At 36.5% G+C, this 24,297-nt stretch overlaps 2 protein-coding genes across 3 annotated transcripts in view; both read right to left on the reverse strand.

Annotated features, from left to right (window-relative positions):
• The window catches only part of LOC121422310 (COP9 signalosome complex subunit 1-like), a 33,841-nt gene extending 28,798 nt beyond the window's left edge, over positions 1-5,043 (reverse strand). For both annotated transcript variants that reach the window (XM_041617261.1, XM_041617262.1), the window contains exons 1-3: positions 4,915-5,043; positions 3,572-3,661; positions 2,838-3,016 (exon numbers count right to left, since the gene is read on the reverse strand). In XM_041617261.1, the coding sequence (XP_041473195.1) occupies positions 2,838-3,016; positions 3,572-3,661; positions 4,915-4,938 (293 nt within the window). In that variant the 5' untranslated portion in view covers positions 4,939-5,043. The remainder of the gene's footprint in view (positions 1-2,837; positions 3,017-3,571; positions 3,662-4,914) is intronic.
• Positions 5,044-6,225: 1,182 nt separating this feature from the next.
• On the reverse strand, positions 6,226-20,066 carry LOC121422301 (polymerase delta-interacting protein 3-like). The gene is made up of 7 exons (XM_041617245.1): positions 19,896-20,066; positions 15,977-16,367; positions 15,139-15,345; positions 12,994-13,119; positions 11,908-12,015; positions 10,477-10,697; positions 6,226-9,514 (listed from the first exon to the last, which is right to left on the reverse strand). The coding sequence occupies exons 1-7, from the start codon at positions 19,970-19,972 to the stop codon at positions 9,355-9,357; spliced, it is 1,290 nt and encodes a 429-aa protein (XP_041473179.1). The 5' UTR covers positions 19,973-20,066; the 3' UTR covers positions 6,226-9,354.
• Between the last annotated feature and the right edge of the window lie 4,231 nt (positions 20,067-24,297).

Here is a 24,297-nt window from a genome sequence, read left to right on the forward strand (position 1 = left end):
TTTTATTGTTGCATCTCTGGGAAGTTCTAATTTATAAAGTATGAAAATGTTATACCACAAAAAGTTTCAAAAATAGAGTTTACTTTTTAATTAAAAGTTAATTAAAAAATTGTTACGTATGGGACAACATGTTACGTATGGGACATTTACACACAATGTCAATGGGGAGATTTGTGTACAAAGTGAATGGAGAAAAAACAAATTTCAAGAGTGCTCTAAACAGTGATTATTTACCTTTTCTTTAGTTTTTAAGGACTGATTTGTTATAAATACTGATTAATGAAAACAACTGAAGCGAAAAAATTTTGAAAATGGAAAAATATGAAAAAAATAAAAAACAATAGAAATACATAAGAAATTCATGAAACCATGAAAAACAAGGAAAAAAAAGTTAAAATGGCTAATTTCCTTTTCAGTCATATCAAATATGTCTCAATAGAACATTTGAAAAGACAGAAACTCTTTGGTTATTTCTATATTTTAAATTATTTCAATTTTTTTAATTATGGGGAAAATTGTGTACGTTCTCTATGGGGACAAAATGTCCCATACGTAACTGTCCCATACGTAACATGTCATTAATTTGTTTAATTAGAGTCTGTAATTAGAGGGATTTGACTTATGACATGAAACTTGCCTTAGATATACTAGAGTATTGTGAATTCTATCACACTAAGTTACAAGTTGTCAAATGAAATACTTTCAGAGAATTCTCAACTTGAAAAAAATGTTCTAAAAATTGTCTTTTTTCTGCGTCCCATACGTAACGGCCCATCTTTTCTCTCTAAAAGTTCAAGGTCAAGGTCATATGTCACCATTTTTTCCATGATTATTCTTCTCCTAGATGTCTACCATCATGAGGGTATTCAATCTAATCAGAGTCAATTAACACTATTTTTCAGGTCATTGAAACCTCTGAAATGTCCCATACGTAACGCGCGCGAATTCTTGGACTTGCCCTTAAAGGAAACCAAAACCCAAGAAGAGAAGTAATCTTATTGGAAAGAGTAAAATGATGGGAACAATTTAAAAAAAGTTTCATCAAAATCGGTTAGGAAATAAGCAAGTTATGGGAGTTTGAAAACTCTTGTTGTACTCTATGTGGGCATCCTCAAATTGGCAAACGTGCTTCAAAATGGCTGATTTTGTGGACAACTCTCCATTTGTTGTGTACACAAATTTTCAGATTTTTCTCATTATCTTTCAAATTGCATCTTGCATCCTGAGTGCAACATAATTATGTCATGGGAAAATATAATCCACACCATATATGTCAAGGTCAGGAGGAGATAATATGAGATATGTAAAATAAAGGGGAAAATCTGAAAATATGTGTACAAAACAAATGGAGAGTTGTCCACAAAATCAGCCATTTTGAAGCATGTTTGCCAATTTGAGGATCCACATAGTAAGTACAATAAGACTTTTTAATCGTCCATAACTTGCTTATTTCACAACCGATTTTGATGAAACTTTTTTTTATTCCTCTCATTTTACTCTTTCCAATAAGATTGCTTCTCTTCTTGGGTTTTGGTTTCCTTTAAGTACGCACTGAATTAATGCATTACTATAAAATCAATATCAGCTGAACTTTAAGAATTAAGATGGGCTTGGGTAGTAACATGACACAAGATTTAAAACAAATGTATCTTGTTGAACTAGTTTGTACTCTTGGGTACCATATTAAAATCTGTTACTTTGTTATTTTGTTGATTTCTTTTCAGGGCTGTAATATGTTTTCCTAAAAAAATGAGAATCATTTTGTGTGCTTTATATAACATACATTTATCTTCAAAATGCAATTTTTTTAACACTACATAGGGTGACTATATGTATGAGTGTATACAAGGTGTACATGCAAATAATGAATGCTCAATCTGACTTGTTTACAAACATTTCTCCTACCAGCAAAGGCCATTACTGTTCAGCAGTTGCACAGTTATACTTTAAATGAACACAAGATGGCGCTTCACAATGTAGTACCCCGATTTATATCGGGGTAACTAGCATTTAAAGAATATCATATGGCGTTTAAAAAGGGGAAACTGGGGTGCACTTAAGAAAATGGGAACAAATCAATGCATACCTTTCTTAATACTATGGATGTATTGGTTGCTTCATTTTTGTTTGTTTTGTTTTGTTCATTTGTTCAAATACAGATAGCTGTGCAAGAGCGGGATGTATCGTGTATGGCTGTACGTGAGTTGATGTGAGTTTTGTGATGGGGAAAGGGGGGAGTTGTGGAGGTGAGGAGTTTCGAAGTGAGCTTGTGTGAGTGTCTGGGGAGAGAGATGAGGGTGTACAGGGGTAAGGTGAGTGTGTAGGGACGTTTTTATGCTAATAACCTTCCTCTAATTAACCTTTAAAATAATCTTTTATCTTTTTTTCTTGTAAATTATGTGCAAAAGAGATTATATCTATTCTGTTCAGGGAAAAAGTCATCTTTTACAAAATATGTTTTTTTTATTTCTTTTCAATTGATAACTGCTTTTTTCTCTGCTTTCACATTGTTATGGAAGAGAAATTGGGCAGTCAACTTCATTTGTAATAATTCTGAAAATTTGTAATCTCATTGATATTGATATATTTGTTTCGTATACTTGTACAAAATCTTGATTTATATGAATTGTGATTGTAAAGCTATTGATTTGAAAGAGGAAGAAAATAAAATATTATTTAAAAAAAAAGTATATCAGAATCACCGTGTGCTGCCTGGCGCATCACATCCTTTTTTTTCAAACTTGGCCTAAGAATTTTGTTCAGCTGTATTTTCCAGGATGAAGTGTACATGTACATGTAACCTTAAACACAAAACAAAAGACGAATGATTAGCTTACACAGCATCAGTGAGTTTCCTGTGTACAAGCTGATACATGTGAGTATTGTAGGTTGTCTGTGTGTAGTTCAATGCCATTCGAAGAGCCTCAATCTTGAAGGCTGGACAATGGAGGGCGACAAACAGGAGTCTGTTGATTTTTGCCAATCCCATGTAACTTGCCGCATAGGCTTCAACATCCTTAAAAATTACAAGAAAGATATGAATTCACATTTAAAAGAATTACAGCACATAACAAAAAGGGTTTCATGAATCAGAAAATATGAAAATATGCCTAAATCTTATTCTGCAATTCAGTTTGACATGCATGAAACCGTAGAATACATCTCTTCTTTGTATAAATTGAGCATGGGCAAAAACACTTTATGATCATTTCATCTGGAAGTGAGACCCAGGCTGAATCACAGAAACCCATCAAAGATAAAAACTGCAATTCCACCAAGGTATTCCTATCGTCAAATAATCTAAGTTATGCAAATGAACATATTCCCTTTATTTTTAGATTCATAAATTATTCTCTCCTTAATACATTCATTCACTTAATGGACTCCTTCTTTTGGGTAATCAACCCAATTGTTTCTTCTGTGATTGAATAAAAAACTTAAAATTCATTCATCTTTTTTTATATGAATGAGTTTGTGAGCCATAGCCAACCAGACAGGGTGACAATAAAAGGTTCACTTTACCACATCTGGAGAATGAACTCAATACAAATTGTTTGCTTTAAGTGTTTACCAGTGTTGGATTGTCCACGCTGTATCTCAGTTCTTCCTGCGAGTCTGAACCTTCACCTTGCATATCAACCTGCATCGGCTCCACAGGACCCTGTGAGTAGAGACAACAATATCAGGGATGGCACTATAAAGCTACTTGTAAGCTTACAAATGACTGATGTTCTTGTGCTATTATGGTTAACAACTTAACGTACCTTGTGGTGGGCAGAGTTTTACCTAAAAACTTTGTTCGCCCCTCTCCTCCCAATTTCTTGAATTCACTGGTGGAATAGTGGTTCCGAAATTACACAACATGATGTTAGTGCATGCAGACCAAAAATTGCTCAAAAACATGATCTCATGTACAAAGTAAATGCAAATTGTGTTTTCAATTGAAAATTTTCAATTTCTAGGTGAAATTTTTGTATATTTTTTCTTGTCAAAATTTCAGAAAGGAAAATGTGCCCCCCCCCCTTTTAGAAAATCCTGGATCCGCCCCTGCTCATGTGATAATTCAATCTTATTCTTAATAGTACAATTATTAGACACGGATCCAGGGATGGAGGAATGGGGCATGCACCCCCCCCACCTCCATCCCCCCAAGATTGACATTTGGGAGAAGCTCCAAAAGAGCTGTTGACCTGCTCTTGACCCAAGTTTTAAAAAGTTTTTTTTTTACTCCTCCCCCCCCCCCTTCATGCAGGTATATCCTGGACCCACCTCTACTGTAACCTTTGAACAAAGCTTACACAGCTTGTAGTACAGTCATACACACAACCACATTTCACGCTCTCCCCCCCCCCCCCCCCTCCTCACAACTACATAAGCCTGAATCTCTCCACTTCGTACTTCAGCCACTCTCGTGATCACAGAACATACACACACCAGCATATTCACATCATTCAGCATTGTTGATATTTTATTACCCATAACTCCTTAACAAATGTCCTAATTTTCTCATTTTTTTATGTCGCATTTCTAATGCAAAGACCTTTCATTTGTTCATTTGATGCATCATTCGCCAATATTTTTTTTTTGGGGGGGTAGACCTACATAGGCTTTTATAGCTAAAAATGCACAGACTCGACTCGATGATGACACAGCACAGACAGGTGCACACTGCAAGACTGTATGTGTTTGCATGTTAGAAATCAATATCATAATAAGGATTCGAGTGCCATGGATTAACATGATTAAAGTTACTAGATCAAACGGAAGTTAGGCCGTCCTAAATCATGCCTCCACGTCACACCAATTTCAATATGTGGGACACTGCAAAAAGTTTGATGCATTTTTTTCATATTCTCTATCGACCTTTACGTTAAAAAAGCTGCAATTTAAAAATATCTTTGACTACATTATTACCTGCATATACATCGGCAGCGGCATTGTAATTTCTGAATTCGCAGATGAAGAGACGAGAAGTCTGAAGCCGAGTTCTAACGACTAACGTAAAGAGCAAGCTCAGACTAGACTCACTGAAGCTGTACTGCAAATTCATCTCGAATTTAGCTGCTGGCGCGCGCTGCACGCGCGGCGCCGGTGCACGGCCGCGCCGCCGGATAGCCGATCACATCGATCCGGCGTGGTGTATGATTCGGCGGGGGGGGAGCAAGCCCGAGAGGGCCGAATGATATGTCCCCCCCCCTGGATCCACCACTAAAATTCATCTACCTGACTCTTTCATTTAAATTAATGAAAATGCTTTATGACCAAGTATTTACTGTTATCATAAAATGTAGACAGCTGGCAGCCGTCTGTTTTGAGGATCGAGGTTTTTAACTTTTTTGTTCAATGAGTGGAGCCAACGGAGTTCAGCGGAACAACCAACATAAAGCTTTTGGTCTACATCAAAGGGTGCAATTTCTTGATGAAAATTCTATATTGCCAAACCACATTTGAAAAATAACTGGTGCACTCCTGGCCATTTTTTCTTTGATCACTCATTTTTTTTCCTTCTCTAACTCCCACCCCAACCCATCATGTTCTATAGTCGTTCGTTCCATTAAGGACATACAATATGGTAAGTTTGCCATTACAGCAACTCCCATGGTAGTAGGACTCGGCAGCCACTCAAGCAAAATCAAGTGTCCATGGTAGTTATCATCAATATTGTTAGTCTTTATGAAATAAACTCCAGAACAGGAAGGGGGTTTATTTCATGAAATGAAAACATTTGCATATTGAACATGCACTCTCATTAATACGCAGTAGCATAACTATTTGACCCATACCAGGATGCGACTTTATGAAATTTTTAGCATAGTAACCTTTCCTGTATTTGACGGAGTATGTTATTCTATCGGTTAAGAATAGATCTGATAAACAATGAAACTAAAAAGCTAAAATAAACCAGCCAACCGTCACAGAATTTTGCATAGAAATGTGCATATGCAAGATATACTTGGGTCAAATTACCATGTTCTTTGCTGCGAACCATTGGACAGAACCAAAAATCGTAAAAACCAACAAGATGGAGTGTGGTAACTTTCCATATGTGCGAGATTTGATGGTGTTGGCATTTTAATTGCTCTCAGGGAAGGTCCTATACTTTCACTTTCCACCCTTAGTGATGCAATAAGACACTCTGTCAAATACAGGAAGCATAATGTCGAAAACCCACAAAAGAGAGTTCAATGTAACAAATAAACAAAAAACAACTTAACAGCCTTATCATTTTGTTTCCAATTCACAAGGAGACATTCAATTTATTTTAATAAAAAAAGATCTGTACATACTTCCCATATTTGACCACCAACGGTAAATGCAAGCCTAAATATTTTCAGAGAAGCTACTATTAGTCATATTTGTGCCAGGAGATAACATTTTGCACAAAGTTCCACAAATTTGCTTCAGAATAACCATTCTTTGCTTTGAGATAAAAAAAATACCAACAAACTCTATTAAAGTATCATACAATAATTGGTGGATTTAAGATGGAGTGCCATATTATCTTCATTAAACTATTCAGAAACTCTCTTAACATAAAATGCATGTGTTGATTTAAAGTTTGGTGCTAGCATGGGTGTTAGTGTTGTGTTAGAACTTAGGACCATGTATCTGACTGCCTAACATATATCTCTCCAGAGTCAAAATTCATTATGTACACCAAAGAAGTAACAAGTTGTGTCTGTCCCAAGCACCTGCTTTACTTCAAGTTTGGTGCTTTGGCTAGTGTAAAATCATCCCAAAACCACCACCAGCTTTCAACACTGAAGTTGATATCAACCATTCCTATGGATGAAAAAAAGGTAAAATATGAAATTCAATTGAGATTGTGCTTTTTTTCTTCTTCTTTTCTTGACAAAGCTCAACTAAGTTTTTATTATGAAAAAGAACTTCAGCTGATATGGTTATTTTCAACATTCAATGTACACAGAAAAAACATACATAGATAAATATTTTCAACATATAACATCCTGAAGAAAAGCTCAAGAATACATGTACGTAAAAATAAACATCCAAGACGTTTAGACACATGTACTTCAATTTCTATTTGCTAGAGAATACCATGAATATGTCTCATTGTATATTACCTATGTACAATCACATAAACAGTAACAACTCTTCTACATACATTATTTGAAGCTTTCTTTCTTGCAGTATCCTACAACCCATGTCAATCTACAACATGTATACAGGAATATAGTATACATAATTATACAGTGTATGTGTTAGATGAGAACTCAAACATTCTGGCACAAATACCAAATACATGCAAATCGTTCTCAACACGTTTTTCTCACTGAATATGAAAAATATTGGGTATATTGTCTCAATGGTAATTATGGTTCCTAGAATATTACACAATTCATCATGGGTCTCTAGCCAGACATAAAAATTTCAATTGTTGGTCATATTCATGAAACTTAACACCTTCCAAACACACCCCACCCTCTGCCTAATCTACCTTTTAAACCGTCACTAACCCAATCAAATTTATTTCAAAAAATCATATACAGTATACATGTTAGTCGTACAAACATTTTAGAAAAATATCATTCATATCATGCAACTGATAAAAAAATGTACATACAAAAGGAACAGGGCATGGAGCTTCTTTGTAATCAATCACACCATTTATGATTGATTAAGGAACTTAATGTACGTCCGACCCCCTATATGTGAGACCTTCATGACGTTTTCTGTCCCTAATTTCCGGTTCTGTTGACAGTCTGTAATGCTCTCAAAGGACCAGAACTTGGTCAGTTTATGAAGTGAAGTAAAACTTGAGAAAAAAGGGGGTTTGGACATACAAAAAGGTTATTTTATGGAATTGATTGCAAGTTTCAGATGTAAAAATCAGCATAACTTTTGAAATAGAATCAATGCATCCAAAATAGAACAAAACCAATTCAATGATGGAAGAGAACTTTTTAAAAGTATGTTGATAGGTATATCCACTTGCTGTACAAGCAATTGTTTACTTCTGAGATTGTCTAAAAACCACAAATTTGGTCAATTTCAACTTGGTCTAACCATCAATTGGTCTAACACTAATTTTGGCTAACTTCAATTACTTACTCTAAAACTCAGATAGTCTAATTTCCACCTCATCTTACTTATTCAGACTTTGTAAAATGAAAGTTCTGTTCATGAACAGTTTATCTAATCACATAGACTAATGGTGTTCTACTTAGTGGTGTTAGACATAGTGGTGTCACACCAACTGATGTTAGACCATGTGAATTATAAACAAAATGGGTATAGCCTATATGGAAATAGGAATATGTGGCAATTGCTAGAAGACCAAACAGGTGGTAGACAAACTGGTTGCAGACAAAAATGGGGTGAGACCACCTGGGTTGAGACCACAGAGAGTAATCTACATGGGCATAGAAAAGTGACAATTTACCCTATGATCATGACTACGGTCTAGCCACACAATTCCCATACATCACTATCTATTGCAGCCATTCATTCATTATTCCAGTATTTTACACTTTTATCACAGTGACATGGTCCAGAGATTCGATTTGGCATAGATAACTTTATTTGCAAAACAATGATACAATATTTGATGTCTTTTACTCTTTCTAGTTTCCAACTCTTAATTGTTTATTGCATGAACTTGTAACACAGCATACTGATTTACAGTGCTAATGCTACATTCTCAAAGAAAACAAATCATAAAATTAGTCAGGTGGTTTCTAAAACACGTTTCTCTGAAAAAGGAAAACATCATAGATACACAATTATACTACATCAATTTTAAACGTTATTCTAGTGAAGGAAATGAACATTCAAAATCAGATATTTAACTAGATAGTTTGAGGCATTCCAAGTACACTGATCTCGTAGGATCTGACAACATCAATCCACTTTGAATCTGCATATATATTGCAATTATGCATACTATTTCGGAATGAGTTATATGTTTTTTTTGTATTTTGATTGATTTGTGGAAAATAAGATGAAATGAAATGAATGAACATACATCCAATTATTATCAATTAGGTTTCCTACATGGGAAATGGAAATCCAGACTATCATCCATCTAAAGGGAGAAAAATGGGGGGAATGTCACCTTTCCTATCTTTTCAAAACTTCACAAAATTGAAGATACAGCATTCTAATTACTGAGTCAGAGAAACATCAAACTCTGTATGTTTCTGATCAATAAACAGCAAAGCCATCATCAATCACATCTGTCCAGCGTTTGATCATAGAGTCCGAATATGCAATCTCCTTCTCATATCAATATTATTTTCATAAAATTAAACGTACAAAACAGGCATAAGAACAAGGGGGATAGAAACAACTGACTCAATGTTTGTGAAATAACCGAAATATGAGGGTTTGAAGTCATATTTTCACTGTGAAAACCACTGGTTTCTGAGCTGATGGAGCTGCTCCTTTCTTGAAGAGGGCTTTCTGGACAACTCCTGGATCTATGCCTGAAGGTACACCTCCTTTTAGCATGGTTTCAAAGGGTAGCTTTGGATTGTTCTCTGGTCTCATGGTCCTGAAAGAGAAGGGGAAAAGAAGTTGTAGATCAATCAATGATCAAAAACTTTCATATCAGTAAATGGTCTGAGGAAGCCAAATGTACATACATATCAAGTGACCCCTAGATAAATGTGCTAATCCTAGAGCCACGAATTTCATGTATGCAAACATTTTGCATATAAGAGATCTATCCTGTCAGATGACTCAGATGCCTGATAGGTCTCAGCGCTCTGTGAATGGTTTTAGACCTGACCCAGAAACTGATGGCAGGGTATGAAACAAATACAAAGATAACAACTACCTGACATCAACAGATTCTCTTTTTTCCATTCAAACAAGTATTGACAATGGGAAAAGTAGTATTGTCGATCAGTGGTACGGGGGAGTTATTTTCACATGATAATGATATACATATGTCATAGAGTAATATAAAGCTGACAATGTGGAGAGGGCCATGAAAAGGTTCTAGAGTGATTTGAATATCACAAATACTATTCAAAATTATGAAGAAACAAAACTAAAATTATTCAAATATTTTAGACGCTATTATTCATTTTTGTTGCTATTTTGCCAATGAACTCCTTCCAAATGTTGCAACTGAAAATATACCGGTAGCCAGAGGGTCTTGTCAAAAGAGCCTCATAGTGAAAGGCAAATATGATACTTCTGAATGGCACTTCCACTGAGTAGTCTACTGCTCAAACATGACATCCGACCTTCGAAGAATATAATAATAATATTCCGCTTTTATATAGCGCTTAATACATCAAAACAATGTGTCTAAGCGCTTTAGAGATATATTATTAACCCGGCCATTGGATTCAATCAGTCATTCCCTCACACAATGTTTGCACATCCTCCACTTCCTGGGAAGTATTCCAGTCAGTCGCAGGTGAGGCGACTATCATATCAAAAGACAAAGGTAGAATCATTACAAAGTGAAGAAATGGCCAGACAACTGATGATGAAACCACTCACTTGAATCTGTCACTGAGTGAATTCGGCATAGTCCTGTTCCCGGATGCCTCAGGAATGGTGCTTGTGTCCAGTTTACAGAGCATGGGCTTCCCGTCAAGCTCCCGGTTGTGATAAGTGCTTATTGCCTGAAGGGCATCAGTCCTGCTGACGTAGATTACCTCTGCCAAACCTGGTCTCACCATCCTAGTCTTGGTCAATTCGCCAATGGCTCCGAATAATTCCTTAAATTTAAGATAAAACAGGAAGACCATAATAAAGAGAAAAAAATGAGTAATGCATGATTCATTAATGAATGAGGTATCATTTGATCAACATTAACTCTCATTATAATTTTTATAAATCAGTAATATTGAGCTTTGTGAAACACTCTCATAATTTTTATAAATCAGTAATATCGAGTTTTGTGAAACACTCTCATTGTAATTTTTATAAAACAGTTATAATGAGATTTTGAAACACTTAAAGCTTGTACACAACCAAAGGCCATAAGGGAGACTGAAGTGCAACATCAATACCGGTACACACAAATTATCCAAAATGCACTGTTGCACAGTGTACGAGGTTAATCACATATCAGTGCTACCCATCTTAATCAAATACATAAACAAATAAATTCAACTTGAAACAATTTACAAATCAGCATTAGTATCACAGAATATTGCTCAATAATCATGCTACCGTCACCATACTTCATTGATATTCATGACATGGCAGAGCTGGCCATATTGAACAACCTTTGAATAGCATGCTCATCTGGCCCATTTCGATTGAATTCAATTCAAATTACCGGTATATAAAAATAGCTGTTGCACTAAGCGATAAAATTAATTCTGAATTACAGACCCAGTCAGCAATCTTTGACAACTACATGCAACTTTAAATTTGGAGCCATAATAAAAATGGTCCAGTGTATCCACTACTATGGCCTGGCTACTCTGCTGTTCTAGCTCTAAATGCAGAGTTGAGTTTAGTTACAATAAAATTTCGCTAATTGCCTCTGTATTCACTGTATTCAGAAGTTAAATGATATAGTGCTCTACGTGGCACTGGCACATTGTTTATCTACTATCTACCAAGTAATATTGATATTTTTACAAAGTGCTCGGAGCAAAAATATTGAAAATATTTTGACTTTGTTTGAAGGTGGTATATAACGAGAAAACCTGTTATGGAATATCACTTTGTTTATACTATCGCAGTACATCAAAATAATTTTGCAACATCGTGAAAATAAAGGTTTACTGCAGAGCAGCTCGTCAGGAGAGAAAGGCAATTTTCTAAATTGTCGCATTACAACCAGTGTCAATAATAGGGGTGTTCAGAGGGTAGCAAGGCAGTGTGCACCCACGGCAATTGCCATCACCACCTAAAATGCAAGCCTTACACCGTGCACTGACATCATCACATAGTTGTGCAGCCTTATCAAAGTACCTTGATATCGTCCACGGTAACACTGATCTGCAGGTTGGAGATAATGAGTCTTGTTCCTGGGGGCGGGGTATGAGTATGGGCATGCAGTCTGGCTGAGAGTCCTGAAGCCTGGAACACAAGAAATAATTGATAACATAGCATTCAGACTTAAAAATGCAGAGAAAATCATACAAGTTTGTATACATTTGTGTATATGTATACCAGTGACAGATCCAGCTGGGTCAGATGCATGGTCTATATCGTTTCTGCACAATGGTGGGCCCATCTAAAAAGCTGGCTTGATCACTCACTTGTGTATACCTTACATGTAGATAAATGTAAGGATAAATGTAAGGATAAATGTAATGCAATGGATCTGATTGCCATGATGGGTTTTGAAATCTCGACCATGCCATTAAAATGCAAGTGTAAAAAACCCTAAACCCTCATGATTTTCACATGCTCACAAAAAAGAAAATTTCAACCCAAATAGAACTTTTCGATATCGAAATCAGAGGGGCACTTTCAATTGAATAATCACCCCTTCCCTTTCATCTGAACCCCATTTTTCACCATTTTCACTTCCCTTCATAAAGTACTTGAGCCATGACAATCAGAGAAGATATTGTGCATATTTTACACTGGCCCAGTGGAGCGTTGTGGCCCAATGGATTAGTCTCCGGACTTTGAAAAAGAGGGTCGTGGGTTTGAATCCCAACCATGGCGTAATTCCCTTCAGCAAGAAATTAATCCATTATGTGCTGCACTCAACCCAGGTGAGGTAAATGGGTACCAGGCAGAAATTTATTCCTTGAAACACAGCGCGCGTCAAAGCTGCACTGCTAAAGCCAGAGTAATTATGCCGCATATACTCTAAAGCGCTTAGAGACTTCTGACAAATTAGCGCTATATAAGCAAGTATAATTATTTTCTTATGAATTACAAGGCAGAGTCAAATCACTATCAACCTTCCCTAGGGGAGGAGGGGGGGTAGTACCTACACATTTCTGGAATAGCCAAAAGATTGAACAACTGTTTATGTCATGCATGTGAGACTGGTAACATTGAAAGAACTTATAATACTTGCTAACTGATGATGAAACTTACCCAGGCTCTATTCTGTGCCATAACACTTTCTGGTGTGCGTCGCTGTACCTTAGGGGGATTTGGTTGCGGAGTACTTAATAAGTCATCATCAAAGTGTGGATAGTCAACTACTGGTGGTCTCTGCACCTATAATACACAAAAATAATGATTACAATACATAAATATATTCAGGGGGCATTTCAGTTTCACTTAATCTAACATGTTATCTTGCTAAACAAAATGCTACAAACTTGTTCCTTTAACCCTATCTAGGCCGGGGTATTTTGGGAGTTCATATGGCCGAGGGGGGCCTCCCAGGCCCCCCCCCCCCTAAGATCTCGGCCGTCGACCGCGCGATTGCGCCGAAAATTGGCACGCGGGTTGCCTGGGACATAATCTACAAGATTGTATAGTAATTTATTTCATGTGAATCACTTTAAAGTGATTATGCTAATTTATGCGTAATTAGTATGCGAAATCATACTTTTTCCTCTAACTCCCTAAATAAAGCTCCAAATGTACTAAATTTGGGTATAGAAATTTGTTGTGGTGTTCCTAACAATTGTACATGAAGAAAATTGCGATATCAAATTATTTTCTTATGTATTTTATTGTTTTTTGCAATCTCTTATGTATTTCTATGTTTTTTTACCTTTTGTTTTTCATTGTTTTTTTCAATGAAATTTGTTGGGGACTCTTCTGTGATCATAAAAAGCATAAAATAAATACATTTAGACCAGCAAAACTAAAAATAATCATACATTTATGAATTTTGGCTGAAAACACAATTTGCATTGACTTTGTATGCGAAATTACATTTTTGAGCAATTTTCGGTCTGACATGCACCTACATAATGTTGCGTAATTTCGGAACCACGTACCTGGGTGATGCAAAATTGGTCTCAAAAGTCGAGCAAGACTTGAAAGTAAAAAGTCAGCAAGCGGCGCGGTCAGAAAAATTTGCACGGCAAAAATATTGCGCAATTTGTTGAGGAGGGGCCTCCGAGGCCCCCCCCCCCGGCCTAGATAGGGTTAAAACATGAAATGAATTTCCTTTGAACTTACATTATGACTAATAAAAATTCTTTACATTCGAATGCGTATTTTAATCTCCAAAAATCTTATGTCAAGGTTTACTCCAGATAATGAGATTGATGGGATATCTGATTTGTCAACCCTAGAAGAATGCTCCTGTCATTTCTGAAGTTGTATGCAACTTAAGATTGTTCAGCTTTATCAAACATCCTACATAGGTGAGATAGCTCATTCTTTATAAAACCAGGGTAGAAATGCAAGAAACTGTTTTAACTCTGTCTAATCCTTGGTATTGCTTGCTTGAGAAGCAATTGTCTCTCACTGTAAAGAGAATGGCATTACACCAGTGCTGACAAGCTTCATTAAATGCTGTAATATTAAGATCAAGAATCTCTATATGAGGTTGTGCAAGAAACTTGCACTCAACTGCAAGTCAATTTGGGTTCAAAAAATTAATTATAACTCTGGCAATTAACTGAAAATTTACACTCGATTGCTGATGTGCTTCTTGTAACGAACAGGACAAATCAAATAGCTCTACTTACCCGTACCATTTATCTATCAATTTATAATTTGGAGCAGAATTTGAAACTGATTGCAAATGCTTTCCTGCAACAACCCCTTAAAGAGATCTCACTTGCCCACTTCTCCCCCCCCCCCCACTGACTAATGTCATGACTGTAGGACATCAAACAAAAGCTTATTAAGTGTTGCTTCTAATCATGGAAAAACCTGAGAGAGTGTTTACCGATCTATTTATTATCAAGAAGATGTGTTGATTACACATTTTTGCTTTGGGAATTTCATTTCTGAAAAACAATGATGAAGTGAATCAATTCGGCAAAACAATCCTTATCAAGAATGTCGCACTATGAGAGGTATGCCAAACTTTGCAAAGAATTCCTTGGTAGACTGTGCATGACCCATACAGAGATATCAACTTCTGGGGAGCGTTTCATGAAAGGACTTGTCAGACGTTTTATCTGACAAGTCCTGTTTTATCCGACAGTTACTACAGTAACAGTGCTTCTTAACCAATCAGAATCCAGGAAAGATCTCAGATCTGACAACTTGTCGGACGAAAATATTGATGAAACGCCCCCCAGAAGTCGACAGTGACCGGTGACTTACCTTTTGAGGTTGAGGGACAGCCTTGGTGACTCTGAGAGTACTGCTACCAGCCAGTAAGGGATTGCTGCTCTGACGAGTGGAGTTACCATGGTGAGAGGATGCCATGGAAATAGGCGATGGGGATTCCTTCTGAGGTGGGTTCCGGATGGTGATCTGCGTCTTGTTCTGCACTCTTGCAGGGTTACGCACAGTAAAGGTTGAACCCAACTGCCAATAGAAAAAAATAATAAATTCATGCCTGCGAGCAGTTCTAAATCTAACATACATGTATGATGTATATTGACCTCTGACCTTGCGGCCCGAAAAAACTCAGATCTTCTTTAATTCATTGTAAAAAAAAAGGCCATGCTAATGGCAAAACTGACAAATCAATTATTGTTGCATAAAGGGAAATATGAACCAGCTTATTACCTGACACACATGCACATTATCATCTGCACTACCTACATGTATAATAGACTTTACAAGTAGCTGATTTTCTACAAGACAAGCTTTCAACCAAGAAAATAATGTCAATCTTAATCTAATTTTGCTCTTAATAGTAGGATACTGTATTCAGGCTTATGGCAGAGTCCAAAGGGAGTGCATTATTCAGGTAATAATGTGACGTTTACTATAAAAAGAATATGTGACTGGACATCAAATAACTTCATACACGAAGGACAGTAATTCGATCATTGAATTATAAATCGAAAACAAATCATCAAAATGAATGTTCCTGCAATGAAAATGTGAAAGATTCTCTATCTAGCAATAACATTCATGAAAGCTGGTAAAATTGCCTTCAATGTGATCTGCATGAATAAAATGTTTTCCATTAATATTCTGTTTCTCTTACATTTGGCACTGTTCTGGCAAGGGGTCTGCTCTGAGAGGCACTAGGAGATGGTAGTTGCTCCCCACTAGCCCTCGGTTGGCCCCCACCACTCCCTAGTTGTCCTCCACTACTCCTTGGTTGCCCCACCACCTGTCCATCTGCATTCCTCTTCTTCGATGTCAGCTTCTCCCTTGCATCGGTCTGCCTTGCTTTCTTGGCAAGTCGGTCCCGGGCATCACCTTGGTGGGCTTTCTGGATCAGCTTCTGTCTTGCATCAACGATCACTGGCGGTTTTTCCTGGAATTGTTGTTTTTGCCAACTGCCTCTACCCCTCCCTCTGTTCTGGCCCCTGGGGTTCGCTTGAGGTGCTCTCCCACCCCTGCTTATACCTCCTCCCCCTCTACCTCTCCCCCTGCATGGTAAAAAAAAAGGACTTGCATTAATTTTGCAGCAATTTATACTATCAGACTTAGATCAAAGAATGTAAGCTACCCTCTACATATATGTTGAACGATCAATAATGGAGGCTTTTAGGGAGTATATGCAAGCTTACTGTCTATGAAAATATCCTAGCTTGCATGGTCAAGCAAGGAATCAAATATAACCAGATTTTCCTTTTGGTTTTTGGCTTGGTTTTGGTTCCTTTGTGAAAATTGAATTCATAATAATAACTTGCTTGGATTTACTTGGATGTAAAGGCATACAGGTAAATCTTGAAGCTTATCTGCTTCTCATATTTCAATGGATGGATTGTGTAGAATTGTGAAATTATATAATTTATGCCCTTTGGTAAGGCCTTTATCCTCATTACCAGGTCCCTCAGAGAGGACCTTAAGCCCTTGGTCCCCTGGTTGCTTGCTCACAGGCATTCATGCTTTCTTAGCAGTCAGGTAAAAAAAAAACCTTGGTATAATAAAACCTCGGTATAATTCCTGTATATTACGTCACAGGCACTTTGTTCTGTGTGTGATTTCTATTTAGGGGATACTACACCACAGCAATTGCAAAGTTCGTCCAATTTTAATTTCAGGGTGGAAAATGTAAAAAAATTATATTTTTTTATATGATTCTTGTGCCTTTTTATCTTTAATCTCCTAACATTAACAGTGTAACACCGTAACAGATGGTACCATACCATGCAAAAATGTTATTTGGCAGTAGGCCTATTGGAGCAATGCTTAATAAAAGTTTTGCTAATCATGCACACACAAGTGGATGAACATGATGGATATCGAAGGTTTTAAATGCTTTTCTCAAAACAGACCTAGGTCTACATGTACATGTATTCATTAGTAGATCTATGAATAGACTATATTAGCTCTATGGCTATGTCTACATGTAAGTCCAATGTAAAGATAATTCTAACTGGTAACTTGGTAGTATGCACTTGTATAAGCTGCATGGCGAAGTTAAGGCATGGTCACACCGCCCGAGCATTGTTGGAGCGGTAGGGAAAGAGGGCCGAATTTCGCTCACAAAATTGGGGAAAAACTTGAAAACAAAAATCTAAAACAAAAAAAACAATCGAAATCAAAAATGGTGAACAGTAGCGGGCGGTGATGATTTTTTCTCTCCGCTCCACGACCGGTCGCTCCAACAACGCTCGGGCGGTGTGACCAGGCCTTTACAAATTGATGAAGGTTCAAGCCCTGGTCACGTCTTTATGATGACGTTAAACTTTGGTCCCAGACATAAATAATCAAGATCTGATTGAAACAGGTCTGTAAAAACCAAAAAAACATAACACCCACATGACTTTGTCATTAGACTTCAAGTTCAAGATTAAAATATAACAGTCATTGGATTTAATATAAAAAATCTTTGTCATGAACTTGAATCTTGATTTAGTGTCAGATTTAACTTACAGTTAGTCTTACGTTAGAAAACGTCAACTCAACCGTGGTTAGATCTCGGCCTAACGTTAGTTAGTATTAGGCCTAGTACATCAGGATATAATTATGAAAGAATACAATAAGCTTAATAAGTAAAGCTGTAATTCCAATATCAGTCTTTTTAAGTAGCTAAATCCCAGGTATCACTAGCAAGGAGGATCCTAGAGAGTAAAAGTCATTCACTATGTGCTTAATACTCTCCACCGAGCCAGGGATTGCGTCCCATTCTTCTTCTTCTTAGTTGTTCTTCCCCCGGTATTCGAGGATCAGCAGCTATCCGCAGGTTTGTTGTTTAGTAGAAGTAATTTCTCTACGCGAATATGATGAATTTTAAGAATTCATGTGCGTGCACCGCAAAAAAAACTGAAATTTTTGCCCCCGAGATTTATACTTTCCTTCTATTAAGGTTTAGCCCTAAATCATGTAAATGGGATACAACTTCATTTTCGACATTTCCACAATATTGATTTCATTTTTAAACAAGAATTCATTAAAAAACAAGAAAAATATATGAAAAGACTGGGAAAAATTGCTGTGATGTTTACGTCGCCATCTTGTTTTCTGTTTTTCGCCAAGCTTTTTGTTCTTTTTTCCCATTTTTCATATTTTTCTTCTTTTTTATGAATCTTGTTTAAAAATGAAATCAATATTGTAGAAATGCCAGAAATGAAATTGTATCTCATTTACATGATTTAGGGCTAGATCTTTTAGGAGATTAGAAATCTCTGTGGCGAAAATTTCAGGGTTTTTTTTTGCAGTAGGATGGGGGGTCCGGTGTCCGGACACTTTAATTTTTGAAGCTTTCTTTTTTGTCTTTGGATTACACTAAAAATATGAATTCAATAGTTGTAATCGTCTTCTATTTTGTTCTCTATAATATTTCCTAACATTTTATAGTAAAAATTGATTAAACTTTGCTTGTAATTTTTTCCAAATGACTTTCTAAAATTGATTGTCCGGACACACAACAACTGGGTATACACACACATGAATGGGATGCAATCCCTGACTCAGCTCCGTGGAGAGTGAATTATTCTTACTGTGGGAGCCTCATGGCTAGGTATCGCACAATCTCCATGCTCTCACAAAAATATTTTTGCACATGAACATGACAAGTGCTAGACCAAAAGCTTCGGTCTCTGTTATGTTGGTGTTCAGCTGAACTCAGTTGGTTTCACTCACCAAAGACAGAGACCAAAGTTCTAGCGCGATCTGTACAGGGGACTCAATGACCATATGTTTATGTATTAAAGATCGCATGAAACGGGGAAGTGAAGTTACGTGACAGCCGAGGGCGAGGCAAGTCACTGTTTTTGTTTCTTTTAACTTGACTTTTCTGTTTTTTGGCAATTAATACCAAGAGGGAATATTAATTTGCATTTTAGTCGCTTTAATTTTCAAAATTTTTATTCATTAAAGACAAAAATTGAAGAGCCCCGACGGGGGGATTTTGACGGGGGGATTTTGCATTGCAAGTCGGAGCTGAGTGATGGCTGCACGATAGCCAGCCGTCCGTGTACGAGGAGAAATTAAAAAAAAAATAATGTTAGAAAACTCCTCGAAACAGAAGGCTACCAGCTGTCTAGACAAGTGCATTGCCAGTTGGGCACAAAAATTGCACTGTTTTTGCAGAGCCAGAGACAGAGTTGGAATTGGATTGACACCGCCACCGGCCTTGACTTGTCTAAAATAAAAAGCACACTAGGCCTACCAAAATTAACTGTTTAGTAGCGCTTGACCCCCTACTGCACTGCACTGCCTGAACCCAAATATACACAACAACCAGATGCTGGTGATTTGTACATCAACGGACGTGGACAGATACAGCTGAGCCTGAGTGCAGCCAGTGACCACTCAAACTAATGCGATATACTACGCACGACTAATGTGCGGTTCCAGGGATTTAGCTCCTGTGAAATTTGCGCATCTGTATCACAGAATTGTGAAAGACTAATTGGTCATGTGTGTATAAGAATTGCGTTAGTCAGTGAAGGACATGACATCCTATGTGAGCCGTGTACCTGGCGTCGCGAAGAACAATATCTTACCTCCCCAAACGGGTCTGAAAGGTAGAAGTTTTAGATGTTTTCCTTTCCCGGATTATGTCATCTAGGGACTTATCCATGACTCTTTCATCTAGACGAACAAATTAAAAAAGTATATTTTTTTTTATTCGGTGTAGGAAAATCTGCGTGTGTCGACGCGACGTACGTTACGAGCGTTTGCGCGTGCGTAAATTTTAGCGATCTTAGAATGGTCCTTTCAAAAGGGCAAAATACGAAGATAAATTATGTTGACGAAGTTCGATTGAGATATTTATTGAAATGGTTAATATTCCCCCCCCAAAAAAAATGCGAATAGCATTAACAAAAAAAGTCTTATTTGCATACAGCTCACATATAATTGATAAAATAGGCCTATACCTTATGCTTGCCCTCGATTGCAAAAAAATGTTGGTGACACAATATTATTATGATTCGAAGTCTAGATAGGATGAGTAGGCCCTCAAAACAGAAAACTTATCTCTTCAATTTAGAAATAGTTAAAATTTCAACTTCAGTAAAAAATTGACTAAAATAACTTTAGACTATTGCCTACATAAAAGATATATATTGAATAATATGTGCATAGAAAACAGACATTGTTAGGCCTATGCTCTATTTTTCCATTGCCATGTCGTATATTAAAAGATGCATACAGTTTATTTTACATAACAGAATTCGATAATTTAGTTTCAAATTTTCAACAAGATTTACCCTCAAAAGATAATCTATTTAAGTGGCATGTGTGAAATAACTTATGAAATATTTCTGAGGAAGTTTAAACAACTTTTCGTTCCTATACTGCATAAAATCAATACTTTGGGAAGAGTACAGAAAGATTAGTAATTTGTAGAGATTATTATTTCCATAGATGAAAAAGGTTAGGCCTAATTATTATCGTTAAGGAGGTACAGGGGGCGAGCGCCCCCCCCCCCCCGCACCTATAATTGGCAGAGCATTAAAAAAAGAAGAGGGGAAAGAAATATTCTTTAAAAAAAGAAAGAAAGAAAGAAAGGGGAAAGAGATGATTTTTTTATATAAGAGGGGGAAGACGAGTGAATAAGATAAGGTTTTAATCTATCATGTCACTATACAGTATAAAATTTTCACTGGCGCTTCGCGCTCGCATTGCCTCTCCGATCTTGCTCATAGGATGATAGAGCTTAAAATCAAGTTTTTGAAGTCAATCTACAAGATATATTTTAGCTCGGACTTCGAGCTTTAATTACTTTTTTTAATTTACAAATTGATTTTTTTTAATGTTCTGTAAAATGTCCGTTTTATGGTCTAAATATCAATTATGAAAAAAAAGTATTAAGATTTTTAGGTTGAAATCTAATTCACACGCACGCATGTTTAAAGAACAAGTCCACCCCAACAAAAACTTGATTTGAATAAAAAGAGAAAATTTCAACAAGCATAACACTGAAAATTTCATCAAAATCGGATGTAAAATAAGAAAGTTATGACATTTTAAAGTTTCGCTTTATTTCACAAAACAGTTATATGCACATCTCGGTCGGTATGCAAATGAGGGAACTAATGACATCACTCATTCACTATTTCTTTTGTATTTTGTTATATAAAATACGAAATATTTTTATTTTCTCGTCATTGTCATGTGAAATGAAGTTTCATTCCTCCCTGAACACGTGGAATTTCAGTATTTTAACACTTTGTGCTTCAGGCAAGGAGGTCCTAGTCGTCAAATTCGTAAAAATTGGAATATTGTATTATTCAAACAATAAAAAACAAAAGAAATAGTGAGTGAGTGACATCACCAACTCTCTCATTTGGATGTAACTGGCTCGTTCATATAACTATTTTGTTAAAAATAAGCAAAATTTTGAAATGTCATAACTTTCTTATTTTACATCCGATTTTGATGAAATTTTCAGCGTTGTGCTTGTCCGATTTTTCTCTATTCATTCAAATCGACATTTTTCTGAGGTGGACTTGACCTTTAATGAGATACGCCATGCACCTTGTTCTTCGTCAAAAACGTGCTTAAAATATCCAGATCAGATTATAATATACGCACTCGCATAATTAACGTAGGAAGAAGCCCACTAACCTATTCTTTTTATGATATACATGTACCAAACATGAAGAGTATCCAGTTTTTAGGTCTGCAATCCCCCCCCCCCCCCCCCCGCTCGCATGTTTAGTTATATCCCTTTCATAATTACAAAAAGTACTTAGAATGTCCATTTTGTAGGTCGGAATGTCAAAAATTTTCAACTTCGCGCTCGCTTTATTTTAATGGTTGAAATATGTATTTTCATGGCTACCTGCAAACAATCCTTAACATGTCCATTCAGGCCAGTGGCCTGTTGCAGAAAGAATCGCAACTCTAAAAGATCATGCGCAACTTGATTTTTAACCAGTCAACAGCGCGCATTTGGGACTTGCGATTACGGACCCCAGAATGTATATATTTTTGCTCGGCGCGCTTACAAAAGCATCTTGTTTAGGATCACACACATTGCCCAGGACAAAATACATGAAATTTCCAGAGATTTTAGCCCGCGCTTCGCTCTCGCACTATGTAAATGAGGTAAATTAAATCATCACATAATATTGTTTTATAAGAATAAAGCCAAGAAGTGACTTGGGTCTACCCTTTCAAAGAAACAACGAAAAATCAGCTTTTAGCGGCTGATCGCGGAAAATATGGGTGAACAAAACTTCGCCCCGCCCCCTTTTGGCGAAAGCTGGATCCGCCTCTGCCTTATGTATATTTCTTTGCTGTGTTGCTCATATATATATATATATATATATATATATATATATATATATATATATATATATATATATATATATATATATATATATATATAAATATATTGTTATTAACAGATGAGTGAAGTGAACGATTCCTGGATAAAATAAAATAGCAATGTCCACGTTTATGTTTTTTTTATAAATGACATTGTCTTGTTTAAAATTTACCCCTCTTCGCAACCAAGCGCATGGGGAGTGCCCCGTTCATTTTAACACCAGTTTTGTTTGATCCAGGTGTATGATGTGAAATAAGTAGAGAAAATTATAAAAGAAACAAGAATTTAACTAGCGTGTAAGAGGGAAATACAATAAAACCGGAAGAGTCCTAAAAGTAAAAGATTTTCAAGTCAATTGTTCAAAAGTTTCACTTCGCTCGCTCGCATTTTTCAAAAATAAATGTCTTTAAAGCCCTATCTGGCCTCTTTGAATTTCGGACTAGTTACTTCAATGCATCCCCCAAAAAAAAAAAAACTGAAGAAAGAAAATATCTCACGGAGTGTGTCAGTCATTCTCCCACCATGAACACCAATGGTTCTAAGCATTTTTTTTATCGTGAAGAAGATGCGTATTGACAAAGAAATAGGCTCGAGCTGCATTTTTAAACATGGCTTTCAAAAGGGTCCTGTTTTTAAAACGGTAAATATCTCAATAGCAGTAATGCTCGCTGAAAACTTTCGTAATAAATTACGAGAGCGCGAGTTCATTTTCTATTTCCTTTTTAGACCTATAGGAAAGGAGCATTCTAAACACATTTTGTCATCATATGAAAAGGATGACTATCTTCCTAAGTTCCTATTCTCCTTCCGAAGAGCGAACTGAAAAGTGTTGATATTCAGATCTAAACAAACTAGTGGATTTTCCCCTCACTTCTCGGTTCCTTTCCCTTTTCTATGCCCCCCCCCCTGTTGTCCCTTTTTTGCGATGCCAATGGGACAAGGGGGGGGGCGCAGTATCCTCTTATTGCCCCGTCCCGGGGATCCTCCTATGCATGCATTTCCCACGAAAGAAGTTTCACTGATATAAGCACGAAATTCTTATCAATGAAATAGTAATGAAATATCATACTGGTGTGTTGGCTCAGTTGATAGAGCGTCCACTTGAGTTCAAACCAATAAGATGGGAGTTGCTGCTACCCTGTTTGGCGCTCAACGATTGATTCAATGGATAAAAGCAACGTCGATCTGGCAGTGCACAGTGGTGGCCAGACCTACGATCAATTGGGCGAAACGAATTTTTGAAGTATTTCTGTTTCGGATTTTAATTCGTTTATTTCCAACAATAAAGAATGGATTTTTTTTAAATGTGGAAATAAACGAATGAATGACACAATGGTAAAATCAATGATAATTTTAATAACAATATTGATAATGATAACAACAAAAATTCAAGTTTTAAGTTTCAAACTACAAGTTTATTTCATTTACTGAACTAAATATGAAATCAAAGTAAAATATTTACAGCAAGATTACCACTATTTAAGGACTATTTATTAATTGCCAATATCACTCCTACCTCCGCATCGTGTATCTTGAAAATAAAAAAGTATAATAATTATGATACTAATAACAGTTTTAACATCACCAATGATGATGATAATTATTGTCATATTGGTAGCAATAACAAC

The sequence above is a fragment of the Lytechinus variegatus genome, chromosome 10 (genome assembly GCF_018143015.1).
Source record: "Lytechinus variegatus isolate NC3 chromosome 10, Lvar_3.0, whole genome shotgun sequence".
In the NCBI taxonomy this organism is placed as follows: Eukaryota; Metazoa; Echinodermata; class Echinoidea; order Temnopleuroida; family Toxopneustidae; genus Lytechinus; species Lytechinus variegatus.